Genomic DNA, 17,549 nt, shown 5'->3' with positions numbered 1-17,549 from the left:
TTTTTTTGTGTCTGAATAAGCATCATTCTAAGAGAATAATTGTGATCATTATCTGTTTCTTTTTTCTTTATTAATGTCAGATTAAAGCCAAAAGAATAAGATCTTCTGACCACTTGACTGAAAACACAATCAGCAATTGGATATCTTTAGAAAGTGGGGAAAAAGAGATAATCTAGACCAGGGGTGTCCAAACTTGGGAACTTTAAGACTTGTGGATTTCAACTCCCAGAATTCCACAAGTCTTAAAGTTCCCAAGTTTAGACACCCCTGGTCTAGACCATGAATGTCCAACCTTTTGACTTGCCTGAGCCACACTGAGTGAAGAGGAATTGTTTTGGTTCACAAAGAAAATATATAATGTAGTTAATGCCTATAAATCACATAATAATGTTAAATGTTTACTATCTTGTGGGGTCACATTACTAGCTCACCAGGGCTGCATGTGCCCATGGGCTGCAGGTCGGACATGTCTGATCTAGACATTATAATAATGATATTCTTCAGTGTATCTCTTTCCAATATCTCTGTCTTTTCTCTACAAAAGCAGCTATGAGATACTCAAGCTAGATCTGATCTACATGGAGAAGAGATTTAAAGTTTTTTCTTTCTACCACTAGTTAGCAGTTACCGGGAAGTAAAAACAGAAGGATGCCTCTGTGTTCTCTTTTATGCTACCAGAGGACTTTGTCACTCTGGGACTAGAACTCTGGCCTAAAACAATTCTTCTGATACTCTGAATAATATCAAAGACAATTGTTATCTTTCTGATAACAAAAAACAAGTCTGATGTGTTCTATCAAATCCTAGGAAGCCGTAGGAAGCCCTAAGTCAGAAAACAAATAACTTTGCTTTATTTAAACGATACATGCAAAATCACAATGCTACCATAGGGCAGTAACTGGGAACAGATTCAGTGGAGGCAAGGTAGAGAGAGACAATGAAGATAGTAAATTTTATGCCAGCCTAGTTTCAGTTAAATGGCTCTTTGGGTAGCTAGAAAGGCAATATCTCTATTTCAGTAGGTCAGGACTGTAGGAGAATATAAAAAGAATATAGAATATGGGGGGGGGGGACATGGCCTAACTAGCTTCCATGTTTAAAGAAACTATGTCCATTTAGCAAATCTTTGGGAAGCACATTGATCTGTACTGAAGATTACTTAATACATGTACCATATCTGAGAAGGTGATCTACCTGCATTATTTCTTCCCCAACAGCTACAACTTTTTCTAATGGCATCAGTCCCCTCCCGTTACCAACAAAGGGATGCTGGGCACTGTGGGAAATGTTAATAGGATGAGTAGCTTTCCAGAGTGAATGAGAGTCAGGAGAATACAGGACAACAGTTCCAGAAAGCAGACTGAGACCTTGCAAAGATTTTTCATAGAACTGTGGGTTTAGGATTTTGATAAAGGTCTTCTGTGATATCAACAGCAGAAAAATGCAAAGTAGGGGGATAACTTAGGCTATTCCAATTGCAATAAAATATGTTGGATAAACTTGATGGAACATTACCGGTACCTGTAATTTTGATACTTGGAGAATTTTAAAGTTACAGATGTGGTTTGGATTCCTCCAAAGCCATTATTATCTTCCCCAACCCACCTTCCCTTCCCGATTACCGTTCAAAGCGAATAACTTTGGCCAACAGATACTGCAGTGTTGGGCTATATTGGCCGAAACTTTCTAAAAGCTGTAAACGGTTGCGCAAGTGCTTTATTTCTGATTCAGTCCTCCATGTTGGCGGCTTCTTAGTTATTTGGATTGCTCTAAAAGGGAAATGTTCCTGAAGGCAATATCAAATACATTTTAAAATAAATATTCACATGGGCAGCAGTAAAAGATGGCAATGTCATTCTCTCAAGACACTAGGCATCGTTAGTCCTCTCTTGCTCTCTCTTTTTCTTTTGTCTCCCTTTAAAAGATGCAACTTCAAAGTTCTATTATTGTTTGCTAGTTTGATCAGTATTTTATCCTTGCAATTGCTTCTCAGTTCCATGGAGAATTGTTTGATTTCTATCTTCACAAAATAGCAATAAAGTACCATTGTAATGATGGACACTGAACAAACTTTGGCCTCAGAATTTCTACAGCTTTCCCAGTCCACCCAAGCCCTTCTCATCCTACAGTCAGTAAGAAGAAGCCTGTGTAACAAGCCTAAGAATGCAAATAAGTTGAAGTAATTAAAGTAATGGTAGGGGGAGTTATTGCTTTCAGAGAAAAGCTTGTGTAATGTTGAGGCATTCATGCAACTGAGAAGGAAGCCGGCTGTGGAAGTACCAAGCGGAGCATCAGCAGAAGAGAGGAGACATTAAAGTGGATTAGGGTCTGTATTACATCTTTAAAAGGGGTGGGTCCTTGATAATGCAGTCACAGAGGCCATTTTGACGCCCTCCCCCACCTGCAGATGCTCTTGGAAATAAGATCCCCTTCGAGTATTCCCATGCTTCAGCTATACTGCTTACTGTTTGTGTTTAAATTTTAACAAAGTATGCAGGAATGGCTCAGGTGACTGTGACTTGGATTTCAGTTCAGCAATTATGTGAACATTCCCTCCTGGTCTTTTGCTAAGCAGCTATTGGACTATAATTCCAGCATTCCCCAGCCCACATGGTCACTAAGGGGTCATGGCAGAGATAATACCAATCAATCCAAGGATTGGGGAAGACAACCTTTAGTCCCCGTGCTCAATTATACTGAAGTGCATCTACTTCAGTATATTCCACTCACTCTTTTGCACACCTTTCCTCCCTCAAGCATCTCACACTCACCTCCAATCAAGCTCAAATACAAAATCCGCTGCAGCAGACAACACAAAAGTTTTTGCTACTGTGATTCTGTAAAGCAGGACTAAATAACAGTAACTGACATGCAGGAAGTTGACAGTGTATTTCGCCTTGAACTCAAAACCAATTAACTCAACTAAAACTTTGGGTCAAAACATTTTGAATTGTTCTTCTTGTTTTTAATCTTCTGAAGAGATATTTGTTCAGTTTCCATACTGCTATATTCCTACCCTTGTCCTCTAATTGTCTGTCACTGCAGATGCAAAACAAATCCAAAATACATATATATATATGACTTGTCCATACCTTTGGAACGCTGAATTCATGTCGATCAAACACAATATTGGTGCTTTTGATGTCCTAAAAAGCAGACATTGGATGGCAATTAATTTATATAGAATTCTGGACAGAAAAGGCTTAAAAGGATTCTACACTTTCATATATTAATAAATAATTCTATTTATGGTTTGTGATTATATTATAGAATGCCAATTATACAATACAATACAATACAATAGCAGAGTTGGAAGGGACCTTGGAGGTCTTCTAGTCCAACCCCCTGCCTAGGCAGGAAACCCTATACCGTTTCAGGCAAATGGCTATCCAACATCTTCTTAAAGACTTCCAGTGTTGGGGCATTCACAACTTCTGGAGGCAAGCTGTTCCACTGATTAATTGTTCTAACTGTCAGGAAGTTTCTCCTCAGTTCTAAGTTGCTTCTCTCCTTGATTAGTTTCCACCCATTGCTTCCCTCAGGTGCCTTGGAGAATAGTTTGACTCCCTCTTCTTTGTGGCAACCCCTGAGATATTGGAATAATGCTATCATGTCTCCCCTAGTCCTTCTTTCTCTTAAGCTAGACATACCCAGTTCCTGCAACCGTTCTTCATATGTTTTAGCCTCCAGTCCCCTAAATTAATGTTAAAAAGCAATAATAAATAAACTCAATAATAAGTGAAAGATCTTCAGTTATCTTTGTGGAACCCCTTACACCTTCAATTTGCCGACGACAGTCTTTCTCTATCAGGTCAAAACCTGCAAATCCTTTCAATGCGCTGCGGAATCCTCGGCATGCTTTTATCATCAGAATAATGTTCACAATGAGCCTGCGGAAATTCTTTGGGGGGGTTGGGAAAAAGGCAATAAATTGGCCACATATTAAACATTTGTCAACTGTATCACCACAAATCCCGCAACAGAGTGCCTTAGGCATGCTATCCCACTGTCCTCTTTAATATATGTTTGATCCTTGGAGAGAAGAAAACAAAATATCTGGTAGCGGGATTTACAAGGGCAGCTAAAGCAGATCACTGTGTGAAGGAGTTTTTCCTTTAGTACAATGGCTCCACTTTCTAAAAAGCTGGTGATCATTTTACCCATCTCTTCCCTCTCATCATCACGTCATATGGCTACAGAGAAAATCCTTAGAATAAACAATACAGGTGGTCCTCAACCTACGACCGCAATTGAGTCCAAAAATTTATGTTGCTAAGTGAGAAATTTGTGAAATTCCATTTTACAACTTTTCTTGCCACATTTGTTAAGGGAATTGCTGCAGTTATTGAATTAGTAACATGGCTGTTTAAGTCAGTGCTTCTCAAATAGTGGGGCGGGCCCCCCAGGGGGGGCGCGAGGCTCCGTAAAGGGGGGCTCAGCTCAAATTATTTTATATATTTTTGTTTTGCAGGTTAAAGGTTTTTTTAATATTGTGTTCCTTTAAATCCTGTGCTCCTTTAAATCTTTTCTGCTACAGTTAATAAAGCTATTCTTTGTTGTAAATTGATCCACATTTCTTTCTTTTTTTATTCTCTTATACGTTAATAAGGATACAGTGTTATGCAGAGGTGTACTTATAACAATTTTATAGACAAATGATACTATTTACAGTCGTGCGGGGGGGGGCGCGAAATGTTTTCTTCTTCCTAGGGGGGGCATGACAGAAAATAATTGAGAAGCACTGGTTTAAGTGAATCTGGTTTCTCTGTTGATTTTGCTTGTCAGAAAGTTGCAAAAGGGATTGCAACTGTCATAAATGTGAGTCAGTTGCCAAACATCCAAATGTACATCACATGACCATGGGGATGCTGCAGCGGTCATAAATGTGGGAAATGGTCATAAGTCACTTTTTTCAATGCTGTTATAACTTCAAAAGGTGACTGTTGTAAGTTGAGGACTACTTGTACATTGCAAATAGATCACCCAAATCTGTTTTTATGTTAGAAAATGTTCCTTCTATTCTAAGCATACACGTACACAAGGTACCAAGACAAGATAAAGAACTAATCTCAGGTGTCTCAGTATTTTTCACATTCTAGAAATCTGCTGTGAAAAAAAATTAAATGTACCCCCTCAGAACTGTTTGGGAAGGTGTTAGAGAAAGAGAGGGAAACAGGATTAAAGAATATCACTGATTATGAAGTCCTCCCAAATGTCTAAAAAATATTCACTTGGAAAACAAAACAAAACACGGTAGAACATTTGTTCATATCTACACAGATTTATACCTTACCATTCTAATGCACTCATTTCGCTGAAAGTAGTTGATTACCTTAAAATTCAGTGCAACATTTAAAATGTTAAACATATTTAAAAAATACTAAAATATCTATAAAAACAAAATACAAAAATACCTTAAACATTTACAAAGCAGATAGTAGCTTCTGCTGATACTTTTTTTTTTTAAAAAAGGTCTCGTTGGTTGGGGGGGGGGGAAAGTAGTAAGGTGGTTTCTCCATTTATTGCCAGGTGGAAAGTTTCAGAGTTTAACAGAATAACAGAGTTGAAAGGGACCTTGAAGGTCTTATAGGCCAACCCCCTGCTCAAGTAGTAGACCCCAGCCTATACCATTTCAAACAAATGGGGTCCAATCTCTTTTTAAAAATCTCTAGTGATGGAGCACCCACAGCTTCTGAAGGCTGTCCCACTGGTTTATTGTTCTGTCAGAAAGTTCTTAATTCTAGGTTGCTTCTCTCCTTAGTTTTTTTTCGGGTCTTGCCTTAAGGTACTTTGGAAAATAGGTTGACCCCCTCTTCTTTGTAGTAATCCCTCAAATATTGGAACACTGCTATTATGTCACCCTGGTCCTTCTTTTCACTACACTACACATACCCAATTCTGCAACTGTTCTTCATATGTCTCTGCACTTTTTTTCCAGAATCTCAACATCCTTTTTATATTGTGGTGAGCAAAACTGGATGTAGTGTTCCAAGCGTGGTCTTACCAACGCCTCATAGAGTCATTAGATGTGGTCATTCTGTCATTCCAATCAAATATGCCTGTTCTAGAGGTGGGATATAGAGAATGACTTCTCTATCAGATGGCAGGGGAACAGACAGGCCAGTATGGGAGAGGTGATTTCTGAAATACTATTTACCCAATTTGTCTGGAGTTTTAAAATTTATCACCAGTACTCTGATTTGTTGCTGAAAACAAATTGGCAGCTATCATAACTCTTACAGGATGGCATAATGCAGTGGTTCTCAACCTGTGGGTCAGGACCCCTTTGGGGGGGGTCAAATGACCCTTTCAGAGGGGTCGCCTAAGACCTTCAGAAAACACATATTTTTGAAAGAATATGGAAAACATTAAAAAATGTTATGGTTGGGGGTCACCACAACATGAGGAACTGTATTAAAGGGTTGTGGCATTAGGAAGGTTGAGACCCACCGGCACAATGTAATCCTCCCAACTTTTTTGTACCCACATTCAGGGTACAAACTATTAGTTATAGTTTCCAGAGATTTTTCAAATGTTATTTCTGAATATAACACATTGTACTAATCTGATCTGGCTATAACTATGATATCACAGAAAGGTATGACCAGAAGTCAAAGGTACTGAATGCCACTAAGAAGTCCAGCAGAACCAAATAGATGTATTCCTCCTCTCTCGTTCACGATGTAGGTAACTTCACTGTTATCACAATTGTGATCGTTCTCTCTGTTCTGGTTCTACTCCTGGAATTGGACTGAAACCTTCAGAAATTTGCAGTTTTGTGCTAAGGATTTCTGCCTTAATAGATTACATCTGTTCAGGCAAAAAACTGATCAGAAACAAAATATGAACTGATAACAAAAAGATGAAAATATGTCTTCAACTCAGTTAATAATGATAGTCCATAGTAATAATCTTTTACTGGTACCCACCTGGAAAAAAAGGACTTCTGGTAGTAAGATTTAAATTAAATTATTACTTCTCCCAACTCATAAAAGAAGGTGAGGCTGGGAAATACATGGAAGACGAAGATTCTTACCTGGGATAAAGGTCCCCAACTGGATTCCTCAGAAGATACACTGTTAAAGATATTCTGTTTCCTGATCAGATCTTTTTAAATCCCCTACTGTACTATCTCAGTCACAATTTCTATCCACATAAACAGAGCTGCACACATCAACAGCAGACCTGTGCTCATGGGAGGTCAACAGTCTTTTTTCATATTTATTTCTGATGCATGCACATTCCTATTATTTATGAAATCATTCACAGTTTAGCTCTGTTTTACCCAACACACTAAGCCATAAAACTATATTTGACTAACACACACAAAACAAAATAAAGGCATGACTGCATGTGTGAATGCAAATTAGCCTAAACATATATTTTTTACATTCTCACTTCAGTTAGTAATCATTAGCACTGGCTATTAATGATGTTAATGTTGATGCTTTTCCTTGTTCGAAAATGAGTCCATAGGAGAAGTAACATACCTTAATTCCCCTTTTGGGGTGAACCCTTTTGTCCTTGTAACCTGTAAAAGAAAATGGCTATGGAGTTTATTTTTCTTTAATATATTTTCCATCAACTGAAATTCTCCAATTTTATTGGTACTGAAAACATCTGTGTGCACAGAGATAAATATTTCTTCCTTTTTTTCCCTCTAGCTATGAATGGAAAAATATACCAAGAGAAAGGAAAGAAGATTTCCCAAACATATGCTATAGCCTATATCCTTTTTTACTCTTTTTCCATTGTTTATCAGATTGATCAATTCTAAATAGAAGAAATGGACTATCATAGGACCAGCAAGGAAAGACATGGAGTATTGTTGGATGTAGTTGGTATAAAGATTCGACCTGCAATTGACATCCCATGAGAAATGGCTGTCAGGTACACAGGCTAAGTCAGGTTACTCATACTCCACCCTCTACTAGAATTGGAGAAATGTTTTAGTTTTATTTTTTAACACAGAGAGAGTATTGTAAAGAATTGGGCTTTTATCATCCCCAGCAGCATTGATTCACACTGGGAAATCCAAGCGTGGAAGTCTATGCAATTGAGGCAATGGGTGCTGCTTTCATTTGCCACTCACATAGTTCCTTAAATTGCTCCCTTCCAGATATCTCGGAATGATTGATTGGGAAAAAAATTCTAGCAGTACAGATAGATCTCGGGTTATGACTTTAATGGAACTTTTCCATCACAGTTGTAACTTATGATGGTCATAAAGTGGGTCAGTCACATGATGAACCCAATTTTATGATCTTTTTTGCAGTAGTCATTAAGAGAACACTGTAGTCATTACACAACCCAGGATTTACTATGGAAATGTAGTCTTTTTTGAAATATCCCATAAATGTCCGCTTCACAAATATCCTTGAGCTTTTGACAGAGAAGTGTCATTGGTTGACTTCTTTCATGGATTCCATCAAGTAAGAAGCAATATAGGCCAGGTGCTTTGAAGCAGCCGAAGCACTTGGCCTATATTGATTCTTTAGAACCTCAGTTTTTCCTTTAGCGACCTTCAGAAGATAATAATAAAACTCAATGTTAGGAATCTTTGCTTTTTTAAGATAGTCAAGATACAGATCACTGGTGAAATGGATGGAGATTGCAATGGGATAATTTTGAAATTGTATCTCTCTGTCAAATATTACAAAAACATTGCCCTTCCCCAATTATGGAAAGATTATGGGGGATGAGAACTCCCCAGGGTCAATTATATCAGAGTGGGTCCCTGTGTTCAAAACTGTTTTGAAGGTCATTCCTAAACACAGCAAAATACCACTATCTCTTTGGAAGAGCCTTTGACCAAATGTTTAATGTTTTGATATGAAGATCATTTGCATTTTATCACTCTATATCTTTTCTGGATTGCTTACATGAAGCTACAGGGTGGGAGATCTCTCTCACACTCTGAGGTAATGGTCTGAATACTTAGTGAAATACCCCCTGGAGTATAGCTGATGGCAGCAAAAAATATTGACTTACTACACGAAAGCAGGAGAGGGGACCAGGATATGAAGAACTTGAGGGCTTTCAACAGATAGGATTCAAGACCTCCTGCCTTTTACAAAACACATGCATATTTTAAAAAATTGAATGAAAAATATCAAGTGACAGTGTGTGGATTTTGGTACAGACCCATATTTTGAGCCACGGTGTGGAAATGGTTAAAATGCAGTACTGCAGGCTATATCTGCTGACTGCTGGCTGCCTGCAATTTGGCAGTTCAAATCTTACCTGGTTGAGGACCCAAATTGTTGGGGGCAATATGCTTACTCTAAACCGCTTAGAGAGGCCTGGAAATCACTGTGAAGCGGTATATAGGTCTAAGTGCTATTGGTATTGCTATATTTGCAAGAAATAGAAAGATGATCTCTAGAACATTTCTCACACCAAAGCAATAGTCATGGTTCATTAGTCACTTCCTTTTTGGTCAGATCAAACTGACCAAACTGTTGGTGGCCTGAAAGATCAATCACCAAAAGCCCATATGAGGTTGAAGCCACCAACTTCAAAAGAGGAAAGTTAATTCTACCTGCAGTCTGTTCAGTTTTCAGAACAGAACCTCTGTTTATCATTAGAAAAGGTGAAAAACAAGCAGAGATACTGTTATAGATCAGCTTTGCTAGTATCCCTAAACCCCATCCTTTTGCAAGGACAAATCCCAGGTTAAACACAAGCTATTATTAGTTTGGGTTTGTACTATTACTTAGCCTAACCCATCTGGCAGAATAGCCAGAAAGATAGAGGAGGAGGAAGAGGAGGAGGAGATCATATATTTCACTTCAAGCTTTCCTGAGAAGATTGTATGAGACAAAGGGAATATATTCGGTAGGTAAAAAGATGATTTTTAGGAAATTGAACTCTCGAACAAATGATTTCCAGCTGGGAGTGATGAAAAAGAGGATTAGCCATGACAGTGGATATGGAAAAAATACAATGTGCAGGTAATAACTCAAAATTTCCTCTTTCCCTTCTACCAGATAATAACTTATTCTATTCTATCTAATGCTCACTGAGCCAAGGACGCAGCAGGAGTCTTGTAACAGGCAAGCGTTTTTTCCATAGTGAGCTAGACATATTTAGGGATTTTCTCTGGTCATCCTTCTTGCAGAAACTAAGATGACTTAACCCAATGCATTTTGTAATAGGATCAGAACCAACTGTAACAGAACCATGAAAAATGGAATTCTCCAGACAATCATCGTTCCATTTTTTTTTTTCAAAATAGCTAAGAATTACAGTAAATATCTACCAGATTGGAAGACCACTTTATGCAACATTCTGGTTCAGTAAGAAATTATCCAAATAATGATGGAATTTTATAATTAAATGAAAGAAGACAGTGATCTATTCTTTTCACTGCTCTGAATGGAGTACAGGGAAATAACAATAGCACTCAGCATTTATACTGCTTGTCTCTTTCCACACTCAAAACTTGTGGCTATCACAGTTTACGAAGCTCAGTATTTAAAAACTACTTAGGAGCGCTATCTCAATTTTTTACAATACACCAAAAAAATTTCCCCTCCATTTAATAGAAATAGCGATTTCTTTAGAAATTTCATGCCAAAGTTCAAGTTTAATCAGTATCCTTCTTTGTGGTGCTTCATTCCTTACTTGGAATATGTATAGTATATGTACAGTTGGCGTGGCTTGGTGGGCGTGGCAGGGGAAGGATACTGTAAAATCTCCATTCCCACCCCACTCCAGGGGAAGGTTACTGCAAAATCCCCATTTCCTCCCAATCAGCTGGGACTCAGGAGGCAGAGAATAGATGAGGGCAGGGCCAGTCAGAGGTGGTATTTAACTGTTCTTTGAACTACTCAAAATTTCCCCTACCGGTTCTCCAGAACTGGTCAGAACCTGCTGAATACCACCTCTGATACCTATACACACACACACACACACGCACACACACACACATACAATGCCACACATATGTGAATAGCTGGTGCTATGCAAAGTCAACAAGACACTAAGGATTTCTTCAAGAACTCAACGGGACTATGGAAGTCAACACTGGAAGTCAACTCAAGACAGCTCATATATGGTAAATGGTCAAGTGTGGCATATACCAAGGTTATGCACTGTTCCCACTATTGTGCTGCATAGGCTTGAACCCCCTCAGCTAGATTACTACAAAGACTGGGTGTGGATACAGGTTCAAGTATTCAACTTTTGCTACATCAATTCAAAAATTGAAAATTCCATGAAAATGGAAATTGGTGGTCTAAGACAGGTCTATTTGTAAACAGTGATCAGGATTATATTTTGAACGTAATATCTAATGTATCATAATTGGAATATTAGCTTTACCATTTCAAGTATTTTCTTTAGATACATGCAATTTTATGGAAAAAGAACCTGAGGTTTGCATTTCAATATGAATATTCAGTGCATATAACAAATAAGCTACACATTTGTATCAATTGTTGACTTTTTCATGTTAACAAAATCAAGTGTAAATCTTTACAGCTTAAAAATGGTTTATTCTAAACCATTTTAAATATTAGAAGCTACTAAGAGCAAACAAGAATGTTAAGCATTTCAGACAGTCTCTTTGCATAACAACAGTATTAATTTGTGTATAACTTGTGCTTTATCCTAAATTACTTTAATTTAACTCGTAGAGATCTGAGTAAGAATCCCAATTTTGGAAGACTATTCCAAGCACATTGACTGTTTATTGTAAAAGTGGACTTTTGACACTTGTTATTCTATGTGTTTACTCTTTCCCTCTAACTAACAGTTTCAAATAAAAGGAACAGCACCTGTCAACGTATCTTTATGACTCATCTAGAAAGATAATGGCATCACATGTACTCACATTTATATTTGAACAAAAGCTATACTGTTGACTTCTGAACCAAGTATAATAAGTGAAATAAATGTTAGATTTATTTGAGAGCCACCAACTAACTCCAGATCATCAAAGGACTGAGCGTTGCCAATTCCACATTTAAGGAACTAAAAATCAGCTTGGTTAGACATGCTTCTCCCATAACTGCAGTACTAAAATTTGGGAAACCATTATTAGTGAAATTGTTCTGTTAATTGTTAAGTATAAGGAATTGCTGCTCTTTATATACTTCTTGTTAACCTAAACTCATAAAATGTTCCTTCTCACACTTCTGAGCCACAAATGAAACTATCAGATTTCATCTTGCATCCAATGCTCCAATTGCTGTTTGTGGATATACATTTCCAAAGTAGCAAGACAGAGGGTATCAAACAGCAAGTACTATGAATCAATCCTACAGAAATGATACTTAAGGTAAAAGTCTTATTGGATTTATAAGACAAATGATAGCTTGATGCTGCTAATTGAATGAAGATTTAGTTATCCATACAATATTTGTAATTAATTGGGAACATAACATTAAACTGTCAAATACAACATTTGGAATAGTGAAATAATATTTTAACTTTTCCCAAGCTAGAAATAGAGCAACAGGATTCAGGAACTTATTTAGAAATGGGGGCCATGAGCAAGCATCTTAATGAACTCCACTCCAATCATCCCTAACTTTAAAGGAAAACTTTCTTAGGAAACTGATTTTGTACAAGGAATAAAGATAAAGCTTAGGACTATGTATGTGCATACAGAACACAGAAATTACATTTACAAATACAGAACCATTGCATTGTTTGTCGTTTGAATCTCGTAAACTTCAATAATGCTGAATTCTAACTTTACACAGATAAATATTCTACCATAGTTCTTTACAATATAACCAAAGTAATCTTCTGACTTGTTCAGAGCTCTGACATACAACCACTCTTTCACTTTGAATTTCATGACTTTTCAGAAAAAGGATTTTGCATTTAAAAAATGTTTGTGGAGGAAAAATGGAAAATACAGATGAAGCTCAAACTATTCAAGAAAGCTATAGATAGGACAATAATTTCTTCTAAAGTTAAATGTATTGAAGATTTTCTCCTGCACAGTAAACTGAAAAGACATGCCCTGGTATTCACCTTTTTATCCCAAACGTGTCCCAGAAAGTACAGGATAAACCGCACAAAGCTGAAATGTAATTCACCAGGTTTTCACCAAATGTATCAGATATACTTAGTCTGTATGATTCATTAGTCATAGAAGAAATGTTATCTATATGCCTAAAAGTTGGAAGTTAAATGCATTAGATGAGAAAAGTTTTTCTTCCATAACTATTTTGTGACTTTTATTTCCTGTGGTTTAGAAGTTTATCTTGGAAAGTACTGTAATTTCTTTTCCCAGAATCTGCTCTCTCCCATATTCTGCATTTTTACTTTTTATCCCCCCCCCACCTCAAAGACAGAGAAAGGGGCATTACATATTATTTTTTGTAAAACAATCTCTATTAGATATTGCAATTGAAATAGTAAAAAAATATCCATTTCTGCATCCCTTGATTAAAAAATACGACATCCAGCAATCCAGCAACTTCATATGAGAAATCTGAGATCTCAAAATCAGCCATAAATAAGGTTGTGGAGGTGATGATCCAACGGTAACTGCAGAGGACCTTGAATGAAATACATTATTAAGACCCCTTTTATTCCAGGCTACAAGTGCTTTTAAAAGCATGTGCTTTTAAGATAGGCAGAAAACTGTTATATTCAAGTGCAATATAAAATATTGTCAACTTTGGATAAATACCTAATTTATAAGGGAGTGTTTTCTCTATTTGATGGAACTAAGTAACTGAAACAAGAACATGCAGATCTATGAGGACACATCATTCTGTTCTTTAAAATGGCAGTTCATTTAACAGTCAAATGATGGGTTTTTTTGCAGAGACTACAACCTGGTTCTTAAAGCTTGGTGGTTTTTTTGCAGAAACTACATGGTTCTTAAAGCTTAAGATAACCACATAAGCCAGCAGATGGCAATTCAGACCTGTGGTTACCATGGCATATATGACATCATCCATAAAACCACAAATTAATTTTAAGATGTTATGGTCAACATTTAAAAGATTTTGGTTTTCCTGTCTACAGATTATAGCATTTTTTTAAAAAAATGATTGGGACCAGTACTTCTGCAAATGCCTTTACTCCACAGATCAGAAAACAATGATTCAATCAGCAAAGTCTGTTACACATCTAAATAGTGTTATCAGAACTAAGCATCCATTTGACATGTGAGAATTTTTAATGTTCACTGTTGGATGAAATGTTCTTCTGGTTTCAGTTCCAAGTGGGGGGAAAAGACACTGGAAACATGGAGGCTGCTTGGAAAGATGGGCTTTAATGGTGGCAGGACCACATGGTTTGATGTCCTGGGGGGAAAGGTAATCACATGCTTCAAGATGTTGGGTGAAGAAAAGAGAGTGAGATGGTGAAATTCCCTGATTTTATGCCCTCTCTGGCCTTTGATCTTGTATTCCGATTGGTTGTCAGAATGGGGCCATGCAGGGGCAACTCTCTAGGCTGCGTTTGGAGTCCAAGTTTGGTTGGGCATTGCTTCTTCCCAGGTGCCCTGTGACTAGATGGGTAAAGGGCTAATACTATCATACCTTAATCCCATCACTTTGTAGCTGAAGGGGGGAGATCTTTGTTATGTAGAATATACCGACTCAGGCATTTTAATGGCCCATTGACAAAGGCGGGGGCTATTAAGAGTGTGTCTGTTTCCTACCTAAAAACATTTTTTATCCAGGGAAATATAATATTCTGCCTTTTCAATATTTCCCAGGATATTTCATTTTTCTAGGAGAAGGGTGGGTGCTAAATTCCTAAATTACAAAGTACAATTTTGAGCAAGCAAATCATGTTAAATAATTGCTGATAGTTTCCACATGCAATTATCGATGTTGTAATTGAGTCATTGCAATTATTGTGCATCCTTTACTTAGAACTATGTCCACTACTTCTCTAAGTAAATGCAGTTACAATAAAACTTTAATGTCAGCATTAGCCAAAATTGCAAATATTACAATCACATGTGTTTTTAATTAAAACAGACTTCCTTTTCTATTCAGTGCGGGTCCTTTTCAGCAAAATGAGTCTTGCCTCTAAATTATTATAAACTGCACAGCATACTGTATTGGTACGGTATTATCCAATCTGTTGTTTTTTTTAATTTTCAAAAGTACTGTCCTATTTTGTATTCCAACGCCTCGGTAACGGGCGATAATGGGAATTGTAATTCAACACTAGAGGTTGCATTGCAATAGCTGGTTACAGAAGAATGGAAGGCTAATATGGTGGTCCGCCCACCCCGGATGACTAACAAATCCTATAACAGTCTTCTCCCTCTCATGTTTCTGCCTGTCTCTTGAGTAAGCAAATTTCGACGGCGGGGGCATCTTTACACAGCAATCACAGGGAACAAACCTCACCCGAGGCGAAGGAGGCTGGAAGCTAAGGAACAAGACTTTCAATACTGTCATAGGGAGGTCTGACTCCGCCTACCCCAGGGAGTAGGAAGGAGGAGGCGGGCAGTAAGCGGAGCGCGCGACTCAGCCCTGATTCAGCACGCAATAGTCACGTGGCGGGAAAGGGGAGGGGGAAATCCAAAGCGAGTCTACCCAACCCCGTCTTGGAGTTTGGCACTCACGCAACCACTCGTACAGCGCAGAAGCAGTGCTAGCACTACGCGAACGCTTTTCCAGGCAACCTAACGGGCCACCGTACGTCCCGGAAATGGATTGACGGTGGTAGTCAGGTCACTGGAAGGTCTTGTTTGTTTTTCATCTTTTCCGGTTCCGATGAATTTTAGACCATTAGCAGAGATTTAGAGGCGTTAATAAATAAAAAAAGCCGATCTTTGTTACCCCCTATGCTTCATTGATTGGTGGAGGGATTTTATAAAACGTTATTACAGAAGAGATTTAGCCTTCAATGTGTGGTTGGATCAATGGAGAAAGATCACACTCGACTTTGCTCTAGGGCTTTCTCCTGATAAAAGTTGTGTTCACAAAGAAAAAATAAATGCTCTCAGGCGGAATAGGTTTTCTTTCCCCAGTGCGGGTTGTATGTGCTATAGTTTATTTCTTAGTTTAGCTATTGGCAACTGCATTATTATTATAGTAGTTGTTGTTATTATTATTATTATTATTATTATTATTATTATTATTATTATTATTATTATTATTATTATTATTATTATTATTATTATTATTATTATTATTATTATTGTAGTTATTATAGTAATTATAACCACCCAAAGAAAAGTTCAGTTGTTAATCTTTCAAAAGGTTTAATTAATAACAATCAATTTGTTAAATGTTAAGATTACAAGTGAACTAGAGGACAAGCATTCTCAAAATTCAATATTTAGCATTCCTACTGATTTTCTATCCAACTGGCACTTTCACCAAGATTTCACTTTCTATATAAATGATCATATACAGTTTTATGAATGAGATTTTTTATATGATTTTATATGATAGATTTAAGAAGTACACTTGACTCTTGCAGGTTGGGGAATTGCAAGGTTGTTGTTTTTTTTAAAAGAAATTTGTTTGGAATGCTGTCCAGTGCCAATATACAGTACAGTATATACACTATATACTATTAAAACTCAGATTCTTGTAACCTTTTAACTGGCCAAAACGATGCAAGCCTAATGAACAGAATGTGTCCAAAATCTGGGACCTTTGACTCTTGTAGAACTGAAATTTGGCAAATTTTATAAAACATTTTATGAGATAAAAATGATCAAAAAGCAGTTTATGATATAATACAAAAAGTCATAAAACATTTCCTGTGCTGAAGTTCGTGCTGTACAGTTGAACATGTTATTTTCAAGGCAAATACATTTCTGAATGTATCCCAACTTTTGCAATGAAAGCAGTACATCAGAAGCTCTGTCTTGTGGAAGATACTGAGGATTATGGTAAGAATTCTGAAACAATGACCCAACGGGACACGGGTTATCTAGTAACATACTAGAAGTAAGCTGTGCATCCAAAAACTACATTATAGGGCATATATCAAAAAGTTTGGATTTTAAAACATTTTTTTCAATATTTTCATCTTGTCTGTGATGATTTAACACAATATAAAAGCAGATAGCCAGGAACTTGAACCAAAGGCTTGTCTTTACTCAGCAGCATCCATTTTACAACAACTTACTGCCCCTAGATCACATGACTAGAAATGTTAACTGTTTCCTAACATGCATAAAGAACTGGGCATAACAATTGAACTTGAGCTATAACATAAAACATACACATCATTACATCTTCCCTCTTAAGTATAAAACATCTAAAAAGATACAAAGTCTTTCCATATTGTTAGTTTAATAGCTTGACCATAGCGAGAGAATGTAACCACTGTCTCATCATCAGTAGGATTGCTGTCAAGTTGAGAGTCACTCCCAGCATTGTCACATGCTGATACGCTTACGTTATCCTTGGTGTCCTCCGTAGATTGTATATCCGTGTTCAGGAATTTTGTGCCATCATACGCTTGCGCTTCATTTTCCTTGTTATTTGCTGCTTCTGATAAAATATCAGCGGCAGTGTCTGGACGAAGATGACGCCTGTTTTGTCTCAGTTGCTGTCCACACTTGGTTTCAACTACATATGATTTTGGTGAATTGGCTTCTC

At 37.3% G+C, this 17,549-nt stretch overlaps 1 protein-coding gene across 5 annotated transcripts in view; it reads right to left on the bottom strand.

Annotated features, from left to right (window-relative positions):
- CNBD2 (cyclic nucleotide binding domain containing 2) overlaps positions 1-15,442 on the bottom strand; it is a 44,963-nt gene extending 29,521 nt beyond the window's left edge. For 3 of the 5 annotated variants that reach the window (XR_014174124.1, XM_081938671.1, XM_081938674.1), the window contains exons 1-5: positions 15,336-15,376; positions 7,491-7,531; positions 3,776-3,901; positions 3,093-3,146; positions 1,623-1,786 (exon numbers count right to left, since the gene is read on the bottom strand). Coding sequence is in view for 4 of the 5 variants with exons in the window: in XM_081938671.1 (XP_081794797.1) it covers positions 1,623-1,786; positions 3,093-3,146; positions 3,776-3,868 (311 nt within the window). In the remaining variant the exon portion in view is untranslated. Of the gene's footprint in view, positions 1-1,622; positions 1,787-3,092; positions 3,147-3,775; positions 3,902-7,490; positions 7,532-15,335 lie in introns of those variants that run through there. The other 2 variants (XM_081938672.1, XM_081938673.1) reach the window with 2 other exon arrangements.
- Positions 15,443-17,549: the final 2,107 nt, after the last annotated feature.

This window comes from Natrix helvetica (genome assembly GCF_964273705.1).
Source record: "Natrix helvetica genome assembly, chromosome: 1".
Classification (NCBI taxonomy): Eukaryota; Metazoa; Chordata; class Lepidosauria; order Squamata; family Natricidae; genus Natrix; species Natrix helvetica.
The sequence above is the reverse complement of the archived record's forward strand: the minus strand, read 5'-3'. Positions and strand labels throughout refer to the sequence as shown.